Below are 20,724 nucleotides of genomic sequence, written 5' to 3' on the forward strand. Positions count from 1 at the left end.
TATTTAGCTTAGCTCTTTAGTTTCAAACAACGAGTTCAGCTATATTAATTTGTGGTGTTGTAGCTTAAACTTTGTCATGTTATCTGCTTTACAAAGGAGAACTAGACCAAAATGCTATATTCAAAGTGATCCTCTCAAGTACTAGCAGCCAGAAATCACTTTCTTGGGTGTTAGATATTTTTAAAACAGACAAAATACTACTTTGGGTTCTTCCCAAAGCTAAAAGTGAGGGCTTTATAGGTCAAGAACAATCACCTGCTTTAGGGTTATAATGTACATAAGACTGTTTGGAATTCTTCTAAGTAATGTCACCTATGCTTCACTGGAATGGGTTGAGTGCCTTGGTAGGATCATCTATAAATTCTCAAGCCAGGGCACTTTTAAGAGTGAAAGGGGCACTAACTTCCTGAGGCCCAGGACAAAGGCATAAATAGGAACTGTCCTGATTCAACCATGATGAAAGGTCCCTCTAACTTTAGGAGGAGGCAAGCCTCTGCTCTGTTTTAATATGCCACCTGTAATTCATGGGTCATAAAGGGAGAAGTAGCAATGATGTTAGCTTAGATAAAAATCTGTCAAACTCTCAGATTCCTTCTGAATGTAAACATGAAGTGGCACAACTATTTCAGTAACTAGGTTTTTTCCTCCGTAATTTACAAGCACAAATGACCATTTACTTTGGTCATAATGAGGCTGTGATATATTAAAACTTCTACCCGAATAATGTAGATTAAAGGCTTCTTATTTACATACTTTAAAAACTGACCACATATGTACAACAGATTATTAAGAGTCAAGTAGAAAAATAAGGTCAAAAACAAACTTTATTTATATAGGGATAATAAGGATATTAATAACTGAAATATTGAATAATTAAGCTTTGGATTGACTAGAAGTCCATGATTCACAAAGACTATTTTATGGAAGCAGTATAAAACTACATTTGGTTATTTTTTCAGTTCTCTGGTATTCTTCAAGCTTGCAAGGATTCAGAACACTTTAATGATAGCTTGTTGAACGGCAATAAAATGAATGATGTCCTTAGAAGTCAGTCTCTCACAAAAAAGACGTTATATCCAAGTTCTATCAAAGCCCCAGCCAGTAAGGCCCATAAAGGAATGAAGACATAGGACAGATTCATGGTAGTAAACTGTTCCAGTTTAGCACAGAGTGCAAGGCAGAAGGCTAATTTAAGTAACATTGCAATGAGGTACCAGGCTTTTTTTTTAATATTGTGTGATCCATGTCGAGGGTCAAAGCCAGACTTACATCGCCCAGCCATTTTCACAATCAGCATAACAAGAAGGATAGTATCAAATATCCAGACTGGAATAAATATGAGGAACCAGTTCCAAGGTGCCTTCTCATCCAATTTCAACACCAACATGATCAAGAAGAGTAATGTGAAAAGCCAGGTGAGTAGTACTCTCTGAGCCAAGGACATTCTCATTTAAACAGTTTAAAGAGGCTGTTGCAGAGTCGAAAAAAGGGAAATAAACCCTAAGAGAAGGAAAAAAAGTCAGGATTGTTTTGATACCAGAAAAAAAAAAATCACTTCCATTCCTGGTGAACAAAGCTGGTTCTTCCCCACTCACAGATTTCCTAATTTTGAAGACATTCTATTCTTCCTTTCAAACCCTGTAAAATTTGTAGCCATCTTTGACAACATTACATTCATCATTCCTTATAGCCCATGACAAAATACAATAAAACTTTTAGTATATCAACTGGGCATAAGCCCTATTCAAAATGTCTCAAGAATAGTCTGTTCCTTTTCATTGCTGTCACTCAAGTCCAGGTACTCCTGACTTTATTCCTGTACCTCAAGGATATTCTTAAATTCTTTTTGTACATCTGTACATCTATAAATTTTCATTCAATTTCAAGATGTACTAAGAAAAAGCATTCAAAATCAAAGTAGTTAAAAAGGAGGAAGTGCTTATCAGGTCAAGGGAGGAGAGTCTTAATAAGGAGGGAATGGTTAACAAAAATTCAGATATTAAATAGAATTAAGAGTGTGAGGAGATCTTTGGGCTAAATAATACAAAATATATTGGTAATCCTGGATTTTCACACAGCTTAGTCTGGGTCTTTTTAAATTAAATTTTCTCACTGCAATTCTTATAAATACCTATTAGTCTGAATTTTTCTTTTTAATACTATTATTTCTTATAAATACCTATTAGTCTGAATTTTTCTTTTTAATACAACTCATTATATATTTTTTGGTTTGCGGTATAAATCCTGATTTTTTGCTACTTGCTACCCAATAATCAAGACCACTTAAACTTTTGACATTTTGTTATTATTAGATGCTAAATTATTCAATAATTTAGGCTCTTTCTCTCTCTCTCTCTCCCTTTTTTTTAAAGAATGTGGGGCTTGAATTTAGGCCTCTGAGATCAAGAGTTGCATGATCTACCAACTGAGCCAACCAGGCAACGGAAAGTTATTTCTTATATCCCTAAAATATAAGATCTGTCTGTAGATCTGTCCTACTGACCTATATTTCTCTTTCGCACTAGTACTATATGACTGTGATCAGGTATGTTCTAGGATATACTCTAATACCTGAAAGGACCAGTGCCTACTACTCATGAATTTCTTTTCCAGAATATTTTGCCCTTTCATTTTTTTTTCACTGCTAAAACCATTAATTCTTAAAAACTTGGAAGTCTGATTGGGACACATTAATCTATCATACATAGGCATAAGCATTTATTCAGTCTTCACATACAGGTTGACAGTATGTTCTATACTTGTTCAAGCTTTTTATATCAACCTTGTGACCATTTGGAAGAAGGGTAAGTAGAATGGAAATCAGAAGCCAGACTGCAGCAGTTGGGTGAGGAGTTAACAAAATGTAAACAGTTGACAACACTTTATTCCTCTGAAACATTTGAAGAAGAGAAGATGAAAGACAAGATATATAATGAGATTGAGAAAGGGTCAGGAAGAAATTTTTCAGTAAAGGAAGAATCTAAATATGATTATAAACTGAGGGAAATAGGCCACAAAGGAGACAGAGATTGAGAGAGGACACTTGATGGAGAGGTAAACATCAGAAGGTGGCGGGGTAGCAAAAGCATGAGGGGTAGGAGTAAAAATGCAGGAAGAAATAAGAAACAAGGAAAAAGTGAAGAAACTGGCTAGATGAATAAAATGCCCTAGACTAGCATGTTTAATTAATTATATTTTAAAACTAACTTTGAGGGGCGCCTGGGTGACTTGGTTGGGCATCTGCCTTTGGCCGGGGTCATGATCTCTCAGGGTCCGGGGATCAAGCCCATCAAGCTCCCTGCTCACTGGGAGGTCTGCTTCTCCCTCTCCCCTCCCCAACTCGTTCTCTCTCTCAAATAAATAATCTTAAAAAAAAACCCCTAATTTTGATACTGTTTGCTACACCTCTACTACTTTAAACAGTGGGTGGCTATCACGGGGCAAGAGTGCATATCTGTTTTACTATCATAGTGACTTATGGATCTCCTAAATCCCCTTTCCCCTGATACCCATCTGCTAGCACTTGTTTACTTAGCTGGCAGATCGGATGCTTCATACAGCAGGATGAAAAGCAGATGCTTTTGCTCCCAAGAGGGCATTTTCTCCAGGTCGCCCTTCCCGACCAAAGGCTGCCATAGTGGGATATGGGGCTGAATTTGGAAGAAGAGGTGTGAAGGGTGTGAACTGATTATTAACTACAAATGGATTTCATTTTGTAAATCAAGTTTGCTCAAACCTGATCTCCAATCTATCTGGCCATTTTTGTGAACGTTTAAAAAGTTTATGATAATACACTTGTTTAAACACAACTTTTCCATCAGCCATTGGATAAGTCAGGGTTCAAATTTTTGCATATAGGACTGAGTAAGCAACTGGTCATAGAAACAGTTGCTGCACTCAACATAGGTACTTTAGGGATGGAGATGGGAGGATGATACAAAGAGCACAGTCTTGTGGCTTCAAGTTTTATAATGTGGGATGCAACAAAGTTCTGTATGCACTTATACTAAAATGCCCTCAACTGGGAAGCACTATGCCGATATTTAAATGAGGTTTGAAGAATTCTGGATGCAGGGCGTTACAACGCCAATTTTACTTGTTCATAAATCTTCATTAATTGAAGTAATTTGTTTCCTACTACTAGTCGTCTTTTATCTCAACAGAGGGGGTTGCATGCTCCAAAACAAAAATTTGCTCTACTAAAGTCCTATTTGAGGGGACTACTACTGGTACCAGGAAGATAGTTAAGTATTAGTTCATATGCTTTATCATCCATTGTCAAAATCTTCTGCATTGTCCCTAAATGGAAACCGAAAGGGCTCTGCCCACCATTCCAGCATCTAGCAGTTGTGTGTGCACTCATTAATTTGCCCACAGTGCGTTCTACACCACCCCCATGTCCTTCTCTGGCTACTGCCAGCCCTCTTCCAAATGAACTCACCCCATCCCAAAGACAGTTTTGCTTATGAGCACACAACACAATTCCTCTAAATAATGAGTCGCTTTCGAAAGGCCCCTGCTTCAACAGCCTTGTAGAACTTAACCTTCCTTCAGAGGAACAGCGTTCTGCTTACAACTTACATGATTTGGGGGCCTACTTGTCCCTAGAACTTCAGGACGTTCCTAAACTATCCTCGCCCTCAGTCTTCCAACACCTACGGTTCGCCCTAATTCGGACTATTCCCATTCTGCGCTTTGGGCCCAGCACATTTTGGGAGCTGAACGCGGTTTCTTGCACACGATCCAAAACGCACGCAGAAGCCTGGTGCCAAGCAGCTGTCCGTACGTTTGGCAGGAAGTGTAAGGGGGTGGGAAGCAGCGACAACCCCCCTGAGGCATCGGGAAGCCAGCGCCGGGGCACCGGAGGGGCACATGCACCTCGGGAGAATGCCCGCCCATTGGAGCCCGGGACTCACCTGGCAGCGCCGCTGGCCGGAGAGCGGGGAGGGGCGCGAAGATCAGAAAACTCGCCAGTTTGGATCCTTGGCCTTTTCCACGCTTTCTCCTCCATTAAATCCAGAACTCGTCACATGATAATCAAGAAAAAGATCTCAGTTCCGCCTCCCCAGACCACCGCGGTGGTGGCTCTGTGTTCTACCTCAGGGCCACACCCACATCCGGGGCAGGTTCCCACCGCCCCTGGGTCTACCCTCTCTACCTATAGGTAGAGAGGATGCCAATCTAGTTTCAGAGGCCCTTTTCCCTGTGGTAATTGGACCATTTGGCCACCAGTGCGAACCAACCGACCTTTTCTTACGTTCGGGTTTGTCAAAAAGGCTGCTCCACAAGAAGCCACTAGGCCCGCCTCTCTACCGCTACGGGCCAGGAGGAAAGTCAGTCTAAGCACAGCCTGGAGTATCCGTGGTCCCATTGGGCCCACAGACGCCAATCAGACCAGCCAGCGCTTGGCTCCGCCCCCGAGGGGGGCTCCCCGCCCCTTCTCTCGCACTCCCCGCCAGCGCGCGGAGACTGCAGGCTCCGGCGCAAAATCCTGCGGGAGAGGGGGTGGGGCGACAGCTCTGGAGGCAGCGCTCCCGCCGGCAGCCTCGTTGTGACTCCTCCGGCTCCCGCAGCGGCGGCGGCGCTCGCCTCGGAGTCTCCCGCGCGCACCCCAGCCGCCTCCTAGCGGCGCGGCGCCCGCTCCTACGGTAAGAGCCGACATCACCTCCGTGCTTGGGCGGGCCGTGTGGAGGTCGTTGGGTTCTGACAGAATCCTGGGGATGGGGCAGGACGAGGGAGGAAAGCGGAGGGCAGGATGGAGGTGGGGGCTCCGGGGCCAACGCATCGCCCTCCGCCGCCGGTGACTTCCCCGGCAGCCGCTGGCACCTGCGCGCCGGGGTCAACCGCGGTCCCCTCCCATCATTTGACCGGTGGCAGAGGCTCAGCCTCCCTCCTCCCGAGCCCGTGCCGTCCTCGAGCCTAAATGGTGACGGGCCGAAGCCCAGCGCCGCCTCCCGCCCCTCCGCCCCCTCTCGCGGCCCCTCTCCTCCGCTTCCTTCCCCTGGAGCTGTGCTGGGGGCGCGCCGGGTCCTGGAGGGCGTGCAGGGGCATCGGGTGGCCGAGCCCTGGCGGGCGGGGGAGGTCAGCTAGCGGCCGGAGGAGTGGGCTTGGGCGGAGGGGGCGACTGTGCGCATGTAGGACGCAGGCTGGAGGGAGGGTCTCTGCCCTGCACCCGCTGAGCAGGCAACAGTTTGGTTCTGATTCTAGCACTGACTGCGGAGCGGGTGCTGAAATTCTCTCAGGGGCCTGAAGGGCTGTTTCCCCTCTGGAAACAATACTGCAGTCCATCAGCTTGCCTTACCTTTTCTTATTTTTATCTGCCTGATATTGACAGCCAGTATTTTGGTATTGTTCCTTCGAGGCATGATTTTTAAACTCAACACCTCCTTCTATAACTTTGGAGATCATTCTGTCACTGATCCATCACTTTATTTTTAGCCTGGCCCCCCCCCCCCAAAAAAAAAGAACTGCTTTATATCATCATATACTGACCGGGAAGTACAAAATCTGGAACAATTTATTAGTCTAAGTATTTATATATCAAGTAGTTTTTAAATTCGTGAATTATTAAATATTTTGTAATTTATACTTGCTGTCTTTGTTTATGGTATATCCTGCTTACTTTGAGGTTATTTTGTTAATTGTGTGCTTTGATTTTATAGTTTTTGGTTAGCTTGAGCCAACTAGATACTTCAGGATTTTTCTTTTTTTTCCCTCTAAGACTTTGGGCATAGCCACTTTATTTGCTCTTGTTTTTAGAGATTATGTATTTTTTTTAAAAAAATTTGTTTTCTCCCCAACCTGATTTTTTCATAGCATTTTAAAGTTGAAAGGGAGCATTCTGAGAATTTGGAAACTATGCACTTAAGCCTAAAGAGCTGTAAAATAGCATAACAATATGAAATCCTAACTTCTTGGAGTAAACATTGCTAAGTTTAAGAGAAGGAAATGAGTGTCCCCTGTCAGTTGTAGTGGCTCAGCCTCCAGATTCCAGAGGAAAGCAATCTAAAAATCTGGGGAGAATGAGCCATGCCTGAGACCAGACACAAGGTGGTTCCAGGAAAATTTCTGGCTGGGGAAATAGCCTGTGTCCCATGCAGGTTAGTTGTGTGCATGCACCAAATAGTATTAAGTTAGGTGTTAGTAAGGTAGGAAATGTCTTTTCTAACTTTTACCACTTTCTGATAGGGCATGAAAACATAGTAAAAGAAAAAAAGTATAATGGGGGCACTCTTGTATAGTCAAACCTCCCAGAGTAAACTCTTTTTTGAGTCCAAACTGGCAGTGGACAGTTGGCCCTAAAAATCAAGTAGGTGGTCTGAGCAATTTTTATTTTTTTATTTTATTATTATTTTTTAAATATTTATTTGTTTTAAGTAAGCTCTACATCCAATATGGGGCTTGAACTCACAACCCTGAGATCAAGAATCACATGCTCTACTGACTGAGCCAGCCAGGCATCCTGGCCTGAGCAATTTTATTTTATTTTACTTTTTTTGGCCTGAACAATTTTTAAACCTACGAACCTTTTTGCTAGCCCATTTAATACAAAATTTCAAGGAATTTGTAATTAAAAAGGCTACACTAGACTAAGCCAAAGAAAATTTAGGGTGGCATGTAGAAAAAATGAGGATCGGAAAATAGTTGGATTGCTTCCATGCTGCCTTGTTTAACCTTTGTAATGCTGTGAGGCATGTACTGTGATTACTGTTCTGTTTTATAGATGAGTTAACCAAAACTTAGGTTAACTCATTTGCTCAAGATTTCTCAGCTCATAAGTTGGTGGAGGTGGGATTCAAATCCAGGCAATCTGATTACAAAGCCTAAATTCCAAGCCAATATGCTTTACCACCACAGTGGCTTCTTAGAGACCTGGTACAAAGAAGACTAATCAGTGAAAAATAATGCTGCAAAGTCGTAAACTGAGTAAGAATATTGTACATATTCAGTAACACTTTGAGTCACTGTATAGTAGGCACTGTTGAGTATTGTTGGGGATGTAAGGATGGAGTCACCTTTCCTGTCGTTAGTGGGGGAGAGAAATAAACAAATAATGATAACACAGTACAGCGTATACTATAAGAGAGTGCCGTAGAGTTTGTGATTTAATAGAAGAGAGTTCAGCTGAAGTTTAGACATACCAGCATTTGAATTCCTGTTTGGCTTTGTGACCTTTAACATGATAGTAAACCTTTTTCAGCTTCAGTTTTCTTATGTGTTAAGTGGAGATGAATTACTTCAAAGTGGAGTATTAAGCATTAAACAGAGTATGTAAAGTACTGGCACACTGGTAAGCCCTGAATAAAGAAGACTGAATAATATTCAGAGGCAGAGTGGAGAAGGGGTTGGAGGTGTGGCTACCACTGGAGCCTTACAGGGTAAGTAGTAGTTTTCATTTTTGGGGAAGGAGGGCATCCCTACACAGATAGAACAGGAGGCGGGGTCACAGAACTGGAATATGGATTGTTGAGGGAATGGCAAGTAATCGCAGCTTTGTATAAAAAGTATTTGTGAAGGCCAAAATTTAAATGGTAATTGTGTATAAATGTGGCTGGGCAAGGTGAGTACTACCCAATTTTGGCGGTTGGAAATTGCATACTTAGATATTAAAATTATAAGAAATCCTCAGCAGTTCATGAATTGTTACATTTTTATTTAATATTTACCTTTTAATACTTTTTTCCCCAGTGACAATTAAAACTTCTTTTCCAAACATGTCCAGCTAAGCACTTTCATTATTTCATTGCAATATTTCATTCTAAGCTATGAAGGAAGACTTATACCACTAGAGGCATTTGCACTTAATTTGTGGAATGTATTTTGGGATTACTTTAAAAAGAAGAATCTTAAAGTGACTGTTGCTTCCCTTAACCCCTTTACCTAGTATGTAGCCACATAGGGCCAATATGGCAAACTACCTTTTGTATATATGCCGACTGCCTTTTCTGAATCCAAATTTGAGACGTAACGGTAAGACAGAATGTTTCAAATTGGGGCTGTTCTTAAAAAAATCTAAGAAAAAGTCCCATGTGTAAATCTTCCCTTCAGGTTAGCACACAACCATGAATACTTCCACTGGATTTATAAATGTAGATCACTTCATGACCAGAATTATTTGACTAAGTTGAAAATATTAAATGCCATTTAGGAAAGCTGCTTTTTTATTCCAACTTGCTATTCTCATACAAATTGCTAAAATGACACAAAATACAGAGATCAGATTTCACATGAGAAAAACGGGCTGCTTCCTAGACCAGGTAGTTTTAGAGTGCTAGGAAAGAAAATATGCTGGACTTCATTCTGAGTAGTGAACAGGAACTGGGCAGGAAATGGCTGTGGCTGAACCACTACCTGATAATAATCATAACATGATTGAATTTGACATTTAATGAGAGGAAGTAAAGGAGAGAAAAAGTGCACTGTATGCAGCTTTCCAGTTTCAGAAACAGTAGGAGGAAAGGACTGTTAAAAGTGTTTCTACAAAAAAAAAAAAAAAGTGTTTCTGTAGAAGTTTTGAAGGTATGTAGTAGGCACTGATATTTGTTGCATGAATGGAAGCACCTTAGTAAAACATTCCATAAAATGTCTGTTACAGATAGCAAAAAACTTACTAAAGTTGTGTGGCACAAATTTTGGTGCTCTGCAGACCTACGTTCAAGTCTCAGCTCTACACTCCATCAGTTGTGTGACTTTGGGCTCATTATGTAGTCTTTTCGAGGTTCAGTTTTATTTAATCATAAAATGGAGATACTTACTGTGCAAGATTTTGAAAATTAAATGAGCTGATGTACGTAAAGTACTTGACACATTGCCTGGCTTATAAGACGTGTTCAAAAAATGGTTGTTGCTATAATTTGACTAAGTTGAATAGGTGTGATTTTTATTTTATTCATTCATTCATTCGTTCATTCATTCATTTATTTTAAAGGGTGGGGTGCAGAGAGGGAGAGGCAGAGAGAGAATCTTAAGCAGGCGCCACACTGGGTGTGGATCCTCACACAGGGCTCAATCTCACAACCCTGAGATTGTGACCTGAGCGGAAATCCAGAGTCGGAAGCTTAACTGACTGAGCCAGCCAGGTGCCCCGAACAGATGTGTTTTTAAAAAAAAAAATACAATTCTCAAATAGAGTAAGGAGAGCCAGAAAATGGCAAACAAACAAATAAAACCTTAAGAGGAGACAATAGGATGTTACACAGGCAACAGGCACAGGTGAATAAAAAAAAATCAAGTCATTGCAGCCACATACAAAACAAGGGAAAAGATAGGGAAAGGGCGTCATATTCTGGTTTTTTTTTTCCCTGAAGAAAGTAGATCAGACCCATTAAACCAGGTAGAGTAAATAAGATTTTGCTATTCTAAATGACAATGAAAAGAATACTGAAATTGGGTCTCTTGTACCGTGAGTTTACTATATACATGGAAAGGGACTTTTTTCCTCAAATCCCTTAGCCACATTCTTATCTCTGAAGTTCTTTCAACAGATAAAAGCCATTAATTTTACAGTCATAGAGAAGGCTCTAATTGCAAGTAATCTTGGGAGATAGAGCCGGTTAATTTAACTACATATATTTCCCAAGTATTGATTCCATGTATTCCATTGCCTACTATGTATCTTTTGGGCAGTGAATATCTAAATGTATCATATGTTGGAAAATAAACATATCTTCTTGTTCCCAAATGTTTCTCCTCTGTATTCCCTATCCTAATGAATAGTTCTTCTATTGTTCATGCCAGGAATCATGGAGCATCCTTACTCTTTCACTCTCTGTACCTTACATGTCCAGTCAATAACTACATCTGGTCTTTCTTTTTACTGGTCTTTCTCTTTACTAGCTATCCATCTTTTAACCATGCCCTGTCCCAACACCCACCCCTCATTGCCACTGACTTATTTTAGGTACTCATCATTTTTTCCCCCAGATTATTATTAGTCTCCTTGGTTTTAATTTAGCCTCATATTAATCAGTTCTTCACACAGCTTCCTTCTAGAATGATGTTGCTGAATACTAATAAGTCATATTAAAGTTACATTCTTAATGCCAGCACATGATGATAATTAATAAATATTAGATCCCTCCATATATCTTAAACTTAAGATAGTAGTAAGTGACTTGTATACCTATACCTAGAGTTTTCTTTGTGAGAAAGGTTTTATTTATTTATAAAGAATTTATTTATTTGACAGAGAGAGACACAGTGAGAGAGGAACACAAGCAGGGGGAGTGGGAGAGAGAGAAGCAAGCTTCCCACCAAGCAGGAAGCCTGATGCAGGACTCGATCCCAGGACCCTGGGATCATGACCTGAGCTGAAGGCAGACGCTTAACGACTGAGCCACCCAGGCGCCCTGTGGGAAGGGTTTTAATCACTACTTTATTTTCATTAGTAGAGGGCTACTTAGTTTATTTATTTGTTTTTGAATGAACATCAATAGTTTGTATCTTTTTTTTAAGATTTATTTATTTGAGAGAGAGAGCATGAGTAGGGGTGGGGGGGCAGAGGGAGAGGGGAGAAAGTCTTAAGCAGACCAGGCTGAGCACAGAGCTGGACTCGAGACTCCATCTCATGACCCTGAGATCATGACCTGAGCTGAAACCAAGAATTGGATGCTTAAAGGACTGCTCCATCCAGGCACAGCAATAGTTTATTTCAAAGTTTGTTTTATCTAAGTTGTTAAATTGGCATAAAATTGTTCACAATATTCTCTTTTTATATTTTTTAATGTTTTAAGATCTATGGCTGTGTCCCCTCTCTCATTCCTGACTGTTAATTTGTGTATTTTTTCATTTTTTTTCCTTTTCAGTTTGTCTAGGGATTTGTCTGTTTTATTGATTTTCAAAGGAGCAGGTTTTGGTTTTCTTTATTGATTTTTTGTTCTCAACTTCACTGATTTCTATTCTTTATTATTTTCTTTCTGTTCTTCACTTTGCATTTTATTTGCTTGTATCTTAAAAACTTAGCTCATTAGTTTATTTTCTTCTGATATAAATGTTTAATGCTATAAAATTTCCCTCTAAATAGTGCTTTGGCTGCATCCCGTGAATTTTGATATGTTGTATTTTCATTTTTGTTCAGTTCAGAAATCCTTGCTGATTTTATTTGTGATTTCTTCTTTGACCCTATTGGTTACAAATGAGTATGCACATGGGATTTTTCAGGTATTGATTTCTCATTTAATTTCACTGTGCTCAGAGAACATACATTGTAAGATTTGAATCATTTTTAAATTTATTGAGACTGTTTTTATGGCCTGGAATATGGTCTGTCTTGGTAAATGATTCATGTGCACTTGAAAGGAAAGTTGGGTGGAGTGATATAAACATCAGATCAAGTTGATTGATAGAATTGCTCAAGTTTTCTCTGTCCTTACTGATTTTATGTCTACTTGTTCTAGCAGTTTTTGAGAGAAGGGTATTGAAATCTCTGAATATAATTTTGGACTTGCCAATTTCTGCTTATACTTTCATCAGTTTGGTTTCATATATTTTGAAGTTCTGTTACTAGATGTATGCATATTTAGGATTGTTGTGATTTCTTGATGAATTGGATCCCTTTATCATTGTGAAATGGCTCTCTTTGTTTCTGGTAATATGCTTTGCTCTGAAATCTACTTTGACAATATTGCCTCTGTAGCTTTCTTTTGATTGGTATTAGCATGGTGCATATTTTTCCATCATTTTACTTTATCCATTTGTGTGTATTTGAAGTAGTTTCTGGTAGATGGCATATAGTTCAGTCTTCTTTTTTTTTATCCAGTTTTCTAATCTTTGCTTTTTAGTTCAGACCACTTATATTTAATGTGATTATTGATATTAAATCTATCTTGCGATTTGTGTTTTATTTGTCCCATCTGTTTTGTTTTTGCTCTTTGCCTTCTACTTTGTATTATTTGAGTATTTTTTATGACTCTCCTTTATATCTTTTTTTTGGGGGGTTTTTTATTTAAAGCTTTTTTGTTTTGGTTTTTGTTTGTTTGTAGTGTTTATATGTATCTAACTTATCACAGTCTGTATTTGGGTAAAATACCACTTCACATATTATATAACAACCTTAAAACACTATAGTTCCATTTCTCCTTTTCATTCTTATGTTGTTGTCATACATTTTAGTTGTACATATGTTTAAATCCCACAATATGGTTTTAGTTTTTTAGCTTTAAATGGTCAGTTCTCTTAAGTGGATTTAAAAATAATATTTAGGAAAGGGCTCTTATTTTTACCCACATTTGTCCCATTTTCAAGGCTCTTCCTTCCTTTGAAATACCTTTTCCATCTGGTATCATTTTCCTTCTGCCTATGATTACCTTTAGCATTTATTGTAAGCTGAACTACTGCTGAGAATTTTTTCAGCTTTTATATGTCTGAAACCCCCCTCTTTTTTTTTTTTTTTTGTACTTCAGTTTTCAGATGTATTTTTACTGGGTATAGAATTCTAGCTGGACAGTTTTTTTTCTTTCAGGACTTTAATGATGCTCCGCTATTTTCTCATTTGCATTTTTCTGACATGAAATCTACGTTATCTTTATTTCTTTATACTGAAAGTGTTTTTGGTGTCTGGCTACTTTTAGAATGATCCCTTTACCACTGGTTTAAAGCACTTTTATTAGGATGTGCTTTGGTGTAGTTCTATGTTTCTTATGCTTACGGTTAGTTGAGCTTCTTGGGTTTGTGGATTTGTCATTGTCATCAAATTTAGAAAAATTTTGGTCATTATTTCTTCAAATAGTTTTTCTCTCTTATTTCACTCTCTCCTTTCATTCTGGGACTCCAGTTACACATACACTGACAAATTGATATTGTTCCACACCTAACTGATACTGTTTTTTTTGTTTTTTGTTTTTTCTTTTTTCCCCTCCTTGTTTCAATTTGGATAATATCTATTGCTGTGTCTTCAAAATTACTAACATTTTCTTCTACTGATTTCTGATCTGCTGTTAATCTTATCCATTGTGTTTTTCTTGTTAAACATTGTATTTTTCATCTCTAAAAGTTTGATTTGAATCTTGTTTATATCGTCCATGTCTTTCCTTAAGAGTGCTCATGTTTTCTTCTTTTACTTTCTTAAATATGTGGAGTATATAATAGATGGGTTTCTTTTTTTTTTTTTAATTGTGGTTAAAAAATACATCACATAAAATTTACCATCTTAACCATTTTCACCCTTTTTAGTTAACCAATTTGAGAGTTTTAAGTATATTCACATTGTTGTGAAACAACTGTCTGGAACTTTTTCATCTTTAAAAAAAAATTTTTTTTTTTTAGATTTTATTTATTTATTTGACACAGAGAGAGAGAGAGCACACACAAGCAGGGGAAGTGGCAGGCAGAGGGAGAGGGAGAAGCAGGCTCCCCGTTGAGCAGGGAGCCCGATGTGGAGCTTGATCCCAGGACTCTGGGATCACAACCTGAGCTGAAGGCAGATGCTTAACTGACTGAGCCACCTAGGCGCCCCAGAACTTTTTCATCTTACAAATCTGAAACATCTCCTTTTTTCTTCTTCCCCCAGATACAGGTACCTACTCTTCTACTTTCTGTCTCTGTGAATTTGACTATACTAGGTACCTTATATAAATGGAATCATACAGTATTTGTCTATTTGTGACTGGTTTATTTCATTTAGCATAATGTCCTCAAGATTCATCCATGTTGTAGTTTATGACAGGATTTCCTTTAAGGCTGAATAATATCTTATTGCACAGATATACATCATTTTCTGTATCTAGTGATCCATTGGTAGACATGTGGCTTACTTCTACCTCTTGGTTATGATGGATAGTGCTGCTCTGAACAGGGGTATGCAAATATCTCTCCAAGACCAAGCCTTCGCTCCTTTTAGATATATATCCAGAAGTGGGATTGCTGGGTCATATGGTAATTCTGTTTTTAACTTTTTGAGGAACCTCTATACTGTTTTCCATAGTGGTTGCACTATTTTACCATTCCACTAACAGTACAAAAGAGTTCCAGTTTTTCTACATCATTGCCAACACTTGTTATTTTCAGTTTTGTTTTTGTTTTTTTTAAGATTTTATTTATTTATTCATGAGAGACAGAGGAGGAGAGAGAGAGAGAGAGAGAAGCAGAGGGAGAAGCAGGCTCCCAAGGAGCAGGGAGCCCGATGCAGGACTCGATCCCAGGATCCTGGGATCATGACCTGAGCTGAAGGCAGACGCTTAACCATCTGAGCCACCCAGGCGCCCTAAGAGTGTAATTATTCAGTTTTTATCATCATTGGATAATATTTGCAACAATGACTAAAAATGCTGCTATGATCCAGAGTTTTAGTTTATATTTTGAGCAATCATTTTAACTTAACCTTTGAAGTAATAGGTATTAAATACACTGTTAAAAATCTCTGTGGAGGAAATGGGCCTTAAGATATTAGAAGAGTGTATCTAAAAACCTATCTCCTCATTGGTCATAGGCAAGTGAGTATGACCTTTTTCTTTTGATGGAGGTGGATTTGTAAATTTGTAAAATCAAAACATAGGGATAGTTTTCTTGTGCTTATTCCATTCTTTTCCATCACTGCAACCACACTAAATGAGAAAATAAGCTTGAGGAAGACTTTATGTATATTAAGTTGATAGTTTGTGTATAGAATTTTAACATGAAAAGAGGTATTTTAAAACTGAATTAAAGCTTATTATAGCTATTTCTTTTTTATTTTGACATAATTTCAAACTTTAAGGAAGTTATATAAGAAAAGTATAGGGGTGTCTGGGTAGCTCCATTGGTTGAGCATCCGACTCTTGATTTAGGCTCAGGTCATGGTATTGGAGTCCTGAGATTGAGCCCTGCATCAGGCTCCCCGCTCAGTGGGGAGTCTACTTGGGATGCTTTCTCTCCCTCTCCTTCTGCCCCTCTCCCTGTTCATGCTTTCTCTCTCTCTCTCTCTAAAATAAATAAAATCTTTAAAAAAAAGAATAGTATAAAGAATTTCTGTGTACCCTTCAACCAAGATTAACTATATATTAACATTTTCCTACAATTGCTTTATCCTTACTTTTATCCATATGTGTACACACACACACACACACACACACACAGGTATATGTATATATGTATTATTTTTTTCTTGACTCATTTGAGTCATGATACTCCTTTACTTCTACATACCTCAGTTTTATTTCGTAAAAACAACATAAGCAAAGTGCAAGTGATTAAAAATCAGCAGATTAACATGGATACAATAACTATTATTTAATCTGCTGATTTTATTCACATTTCACCAGTTGTCACAATACTCTCCAGATAGCGAAAGAAAATCCAGGATCACATGCTATATTTAGTCTTCATGTCTCTTTAGTTTCCTTTAAACTGGAATATTTCTTAAGCCTTTGTTTATATTTCATGATAGTGACATTTTTTTAAGTGTTAAGATGTTATTTTGTTGAATGTCCTTCCGTTTTAGTTTGGTTGATTTTTCTCCCATGATTGGATTCAGGTTATATACTTTGGGCAGGGATACCACAGATAGAATGTTGTGTTTTTCACAGTGCATTATATCAAGAAGCAAATACTGCAATTTCTCATGTTACAGGTGATGATAACTTTGATCATTTAGTTAAGGTGACACCTGCCAGGTTTCTCCAAAGTCATTCTTTGTAGCTAATAAGTATCTGTGGAGATATTTTGATTATGTAAATATCCTGTTACTCTCAAACTTGTCTGTTAGCTTTAATATTTATTGCTGTTTCTTATATGAATCCGTTATTAAGATGGTTGCTTAAAAGTTCTCATCACAGGGGTGCCTGGGTTGGTTCAGTCGGCTAAGTGTCCGACTCTTGATCTCAGCTCAGGTCTTGGTCTCAGGGTTATGAGTTCAAGCCCCACACTGGGCTCCACACTGGACATGAAGCATACTTAAAAAAAAAAAAGGTTCTTATCATAGAGGTGCATGACTGGCTCAGTCAGTAGAGCAAGAGTTCTTGATCTAGGGGTTGTGAGTTCAAGTGCCACGCTGGGTGTAGAGCCTACCCAAAAAAAAGTTCTCATCACAAGGAAAAAAATTGTAATTGAGGTAATAGATGTTAACCAAATTTATTGTGGTGATCATTTCACAATATATACATATATCAAATCATGTTGTACAACTTAAACTTATGCAGCGTTCTGTATCAATTATATCTCGATAAAACTGGGAAAAAAGATTGTTGCCAAAGGGTGACTTTTTTTTTTTCTAATTCTCTAATTTCTTCCGTGTTAGCTGGCTTCCTGCTGTATGAAAAAGCTTCCCTTTCATTCATTCATTCATATCAGTATAGACTCATTGATTCTTACTTTAACTTTTAACAATGTCCCTATCATTCTTTGAGTACCTTCTTAACTTCTGACCCCATGAGATGTTCCAGAATCATTTTGTACTGTCTCTGTGCCAACTAGAATCAGACGTTTCTCTAAGGAGCCTTGGTTTCTTTTATTGTAGAATGGTATTTAGAGATTTGGTTGCTACATGTGCTTATTGCTACTAAGGAATCATTGCTTCTAGGCCCTCTTAGTGGACATAGCTAAATGTGTATATATGAGTATGTATGTGTGTGGATCTGTGTAATACACCTTTATTTTTAGAAAGGATTATTGAGTTAAGCAGTGTCATGGCTGCTAAGAATAAAAAAGTGAATATATTCTTAAGCTGCAATAACCAAGTGATCATGTCCCAACTAATAGAAGTTATAAGTCTACTGTGTTTTGTATTCTTCAGATAAATAGATTATTTTGTTGGCCAACTAGATTTCAGGAATTATTTATGTCTTATCTGGTGAGGAAGATGACTTGGATGGTGAGAGGAATGGAAATCATGTTCTATGAAGAACAGTTGAAGGAGCTACCAACATTTAGTCTGGGAAAAGAAAGATTAACAATAGTATTTATTTATTAAATTATTTTAGTTGAAGGTTGAAGATGTGGTAAATACATTTTGTACTCATTTAGAGTGTATAACTAATACAGGTGAATGGAGCTTAAGAGAGACATAATTTTTCTCTGCATAAGGAAAACTTTGAGGCAAACTTTTTTAATGGAGTGAGCTGCCTTGAAAACTTCAAACTCAGTTATTACCTCTGTAAAATCAGAGGGAAAGTTTGCCCATTTTTATTTAATTAATTCATGCTGTGGGAATTTGGAACTACTTGAAAGACAGCTTAGTATGCTGTATTTAGTGGCTTAGTTAATTGTATGTCTCACAAGATGCATCATGAGGAAAAGATTCTGTTCTAAATAAGTGTAAGACATAACGTGTACATACTCTTCTTTTGGATTTTATAATGCGCAGGAGAAGGCTCTGAGACATCCTTAAGTAAGGAAACTTTTATCTGAGTTTTTCTAAACCAGTAGATTTAGGGGACAGGTTAGGCTGCCGATGGAATCTACATACCTGGTATTTAAACCAAGATACCTGAAGTGATCATCAAGGGACTAAATAAAGCCAGAGAAGATGTCCAAGTGCTGAGCTCAGGGAGAAGAAGAGAGCCAGCAAAGAAACTGAGCAGTAGGCAGAAAGTTAGGAGCAAATCCAAGAGAGGTTTCCTAGAAGCTACATAAATAAGAAGCAGCATAAATAAAATGTTCCAAGAGGAGGGAACATAATCGTCTGCATCATATACTGCAGGTAGGTTGAGTACAATGAACAACTGAGACCTGACCATTGGATTTAGCAGCTAGAAGTCATTGGTATCCTTAAAGAGAGCTTTCAGTAGAGTGGGGGGAGTAAAGGCATGGTTGGATTGAAGAGAGAGGGTGGGGAGAAATTGGAAGAGATAGCAAAGCTTTGCTGTGACAGAAGAGAAATGGAATAATTGCAGTTGTTGAGCACCTACTCTGGTCTTTTATTGTTGAAAAGATGGGGCAAAAATGAAGAGAATAAACTATATGTAGTTGAGTTAATGATTCTGGTTTAAGTAGTAGTTGTAGCATGTTTATAAAGTACTTTTCTCTGTGGTATGGATTTTAATGGGTAGGAAATTAAACTATTGGTTTCTTGATTTATAGAAAATTCCCTCAGATTAGAAGAATGTTGTCAGTTTAGGGGCGCCTGGGTGGCTCAGTTGGTTAAGCGTCTGCCTTCGGCTCAGGTCATGATCCCAGGGTCCTGGGATTGAGCCCCGCACTGGGCTCCCTGCTCCGTGGGGAGTCTGCTTCTCACTCTTCCTCTCCCTTGCACCTCTCCCCCGGCTCATGTTCTTTCTCTGTCTCAAGTAAATAAAATCTCACCCCCAAGAAATGTTGTAAGTTTAGTGGCTGTTAAATTGTGTTGCATTCTTGAGTTTCCAGGCAGTTTAGGCCACTTGCCTTGGTATGGTAGTTAGTAGTAATATGCAACAAAGCCCCCAAATTTCATTTTTATTAATCCTGACTTGATGATGTGGACATATTAATAATGGTGTTACATAAAATAGATTTGTTGACCAGCAATGTGTTCATCATTTTAAAAATGACTTGGTTTCCGATGATAATTTGTCCCCTAAGAAGTATTCTGGTACATAAAAGCCATAAATCCTAGTTTTAAATTGGCCACTGTAACTGTTGGATAAGAAACCTCAGGGAACACAATTTAGTTCTCATTTCTACTTTACCATTAATTCTCCATCTACTTTCTGAGAACTAAGCCCATTCACTAAGTCCAATTACTGTTGATTCTTGTTATTCACAGTAGTTGTGTTCTATAAGATGGCAGCAAACATTGAATTCATGAACATTGAAGCATAGCTCCTAGGGGAAATACAGGGTTAAGTTTCTCTTAGCCACCGGTCACAACATTTTCATCAACTGATCAGTACATAACCTTGTTTCATATGTGTTACTGTTTAAAGACATCTTATTTATTATTTATTGTTGGTTTATTAACATTGAATTCATGGCCAACAGCACTATAACTCATATGTAAATGAAACTTATCTAACACACATTTTCGTCATAAGGTATAGAAAAGCCTTCTTTTTAAAAATTTTTTTATTTAAATTCAATTTAGTTAATGTATACTGTATTATTAGTTTCTGGGGTAGAATTTAGTGATTTATCAGTTGCATATAACACCTAGTGTTCATTACATCAAGTGCCCTCCTTAATGCCTATCACCCAATTACCTCATACCCCCACCCACCTCTCCTCCAGCAACCCTCAATTTGTTTCCTAAAGTTCAGCATCTCTTATGGTTTGCCTCTCTCTCAGTTTTCATCTTATTTTATTTTTCCTTCCCTTCCCCTATGGTCATCTGTTTTGTTTCACATATGAGTGAAATCATATGGTATTTGGCTTTGACTGACTTATTTCACTTAGCATCACCCTTTAGTTCCATCCATATCATTGCAAATGGCAAGATTTCATTCTTTTTGGTGGCTTTTTGAATAATACTCCCTTGTGTACACACACACACACACACACACACACACACACACACACACACACACACACACACACACACCCATATCCATATCCATATATATATACCACATCTTTATCCATTCATCTGTTGATGGACATCTGGGCTTTTTCCATATTTTGGCTATTGTGGACATTGCTGCTATAAACCTTTGGGATGCATGCGCCTCTTTGGATCACTATGTTTGTATCCTTTGGATAAATACCTAGTAGTGCAATTGCTGGGTCATAGGGTAGTTCTATTTTTAGCTTTTTGAGGAACCTCCATACTATTTTCCAGAGTGGCTGCACCAGTTTGCATCCCCACCAACAGTGTAAGAGGGTTCCCCTTTCTCCATATTCTCG

General features: G+C 38.5%; 2 protein-coding genes across 3 annotated transcripts in view; one reads left to right on the plus strand and one right to left on the minus strand.

Moving 5' to 3' along the window:
* Positions 1-806: 806 nt before the first annotated feature.
* On the minus strand, positions 807-5,129 carry TMEM60 (transmembrane protein 60). Its single transcript, XM_027573649.2, has 2 exons — positions 4,917-5,129; positions 807-1,500 (listed from the first exon to the last, which is right to left on the minus strand). Exon 2 carries the CDS (start codon positions 1,448-1,450, stop codon positions 1,049-1,051), a length of 402 nt encoding a protein of 133 aa, XP_027429450.1. The 5' UTR covers positions 1,451-1,500; positions 4,917-5,129; the 3' UTR covers positions 807-1,048.
* Positions 5,130-5,454: 325 nt separating this feature from the next.
* The window catches only part of PHTF2 (putative homeodomain transcription factor 2), a 112,789-nt gene continuing 97,519 nt past the window's right edge, over positions 5,455-20,724 (plus strand). For both annotated transcript variants that reach the window (XM_027574515.2, XM_027574516.2), the window contains exon 1: positions 5,455-5,648. The gene's annotated coding sequence lies outside the window, so the exon portion shown is untranslated. The remainder of the gene's footprint in view (positions 5,649-20,724) is intronic.

Source organism: Zalophus californianus, chromosome 12, assembly GCF_009762305.2.
Source record: "Zalophus californianus isolate mZalCal1 chromosome 12, mZalCal1.pri.v2, whole genome shotgun sequence".
In the NCBI taxonomy this organism is placed as follows: domain Eukaryota; kingdom Metazoa; phylum Chordata; class Mammalia; order Carnivora; family Otariidae; genus Zalophus; species Zalophus californianus.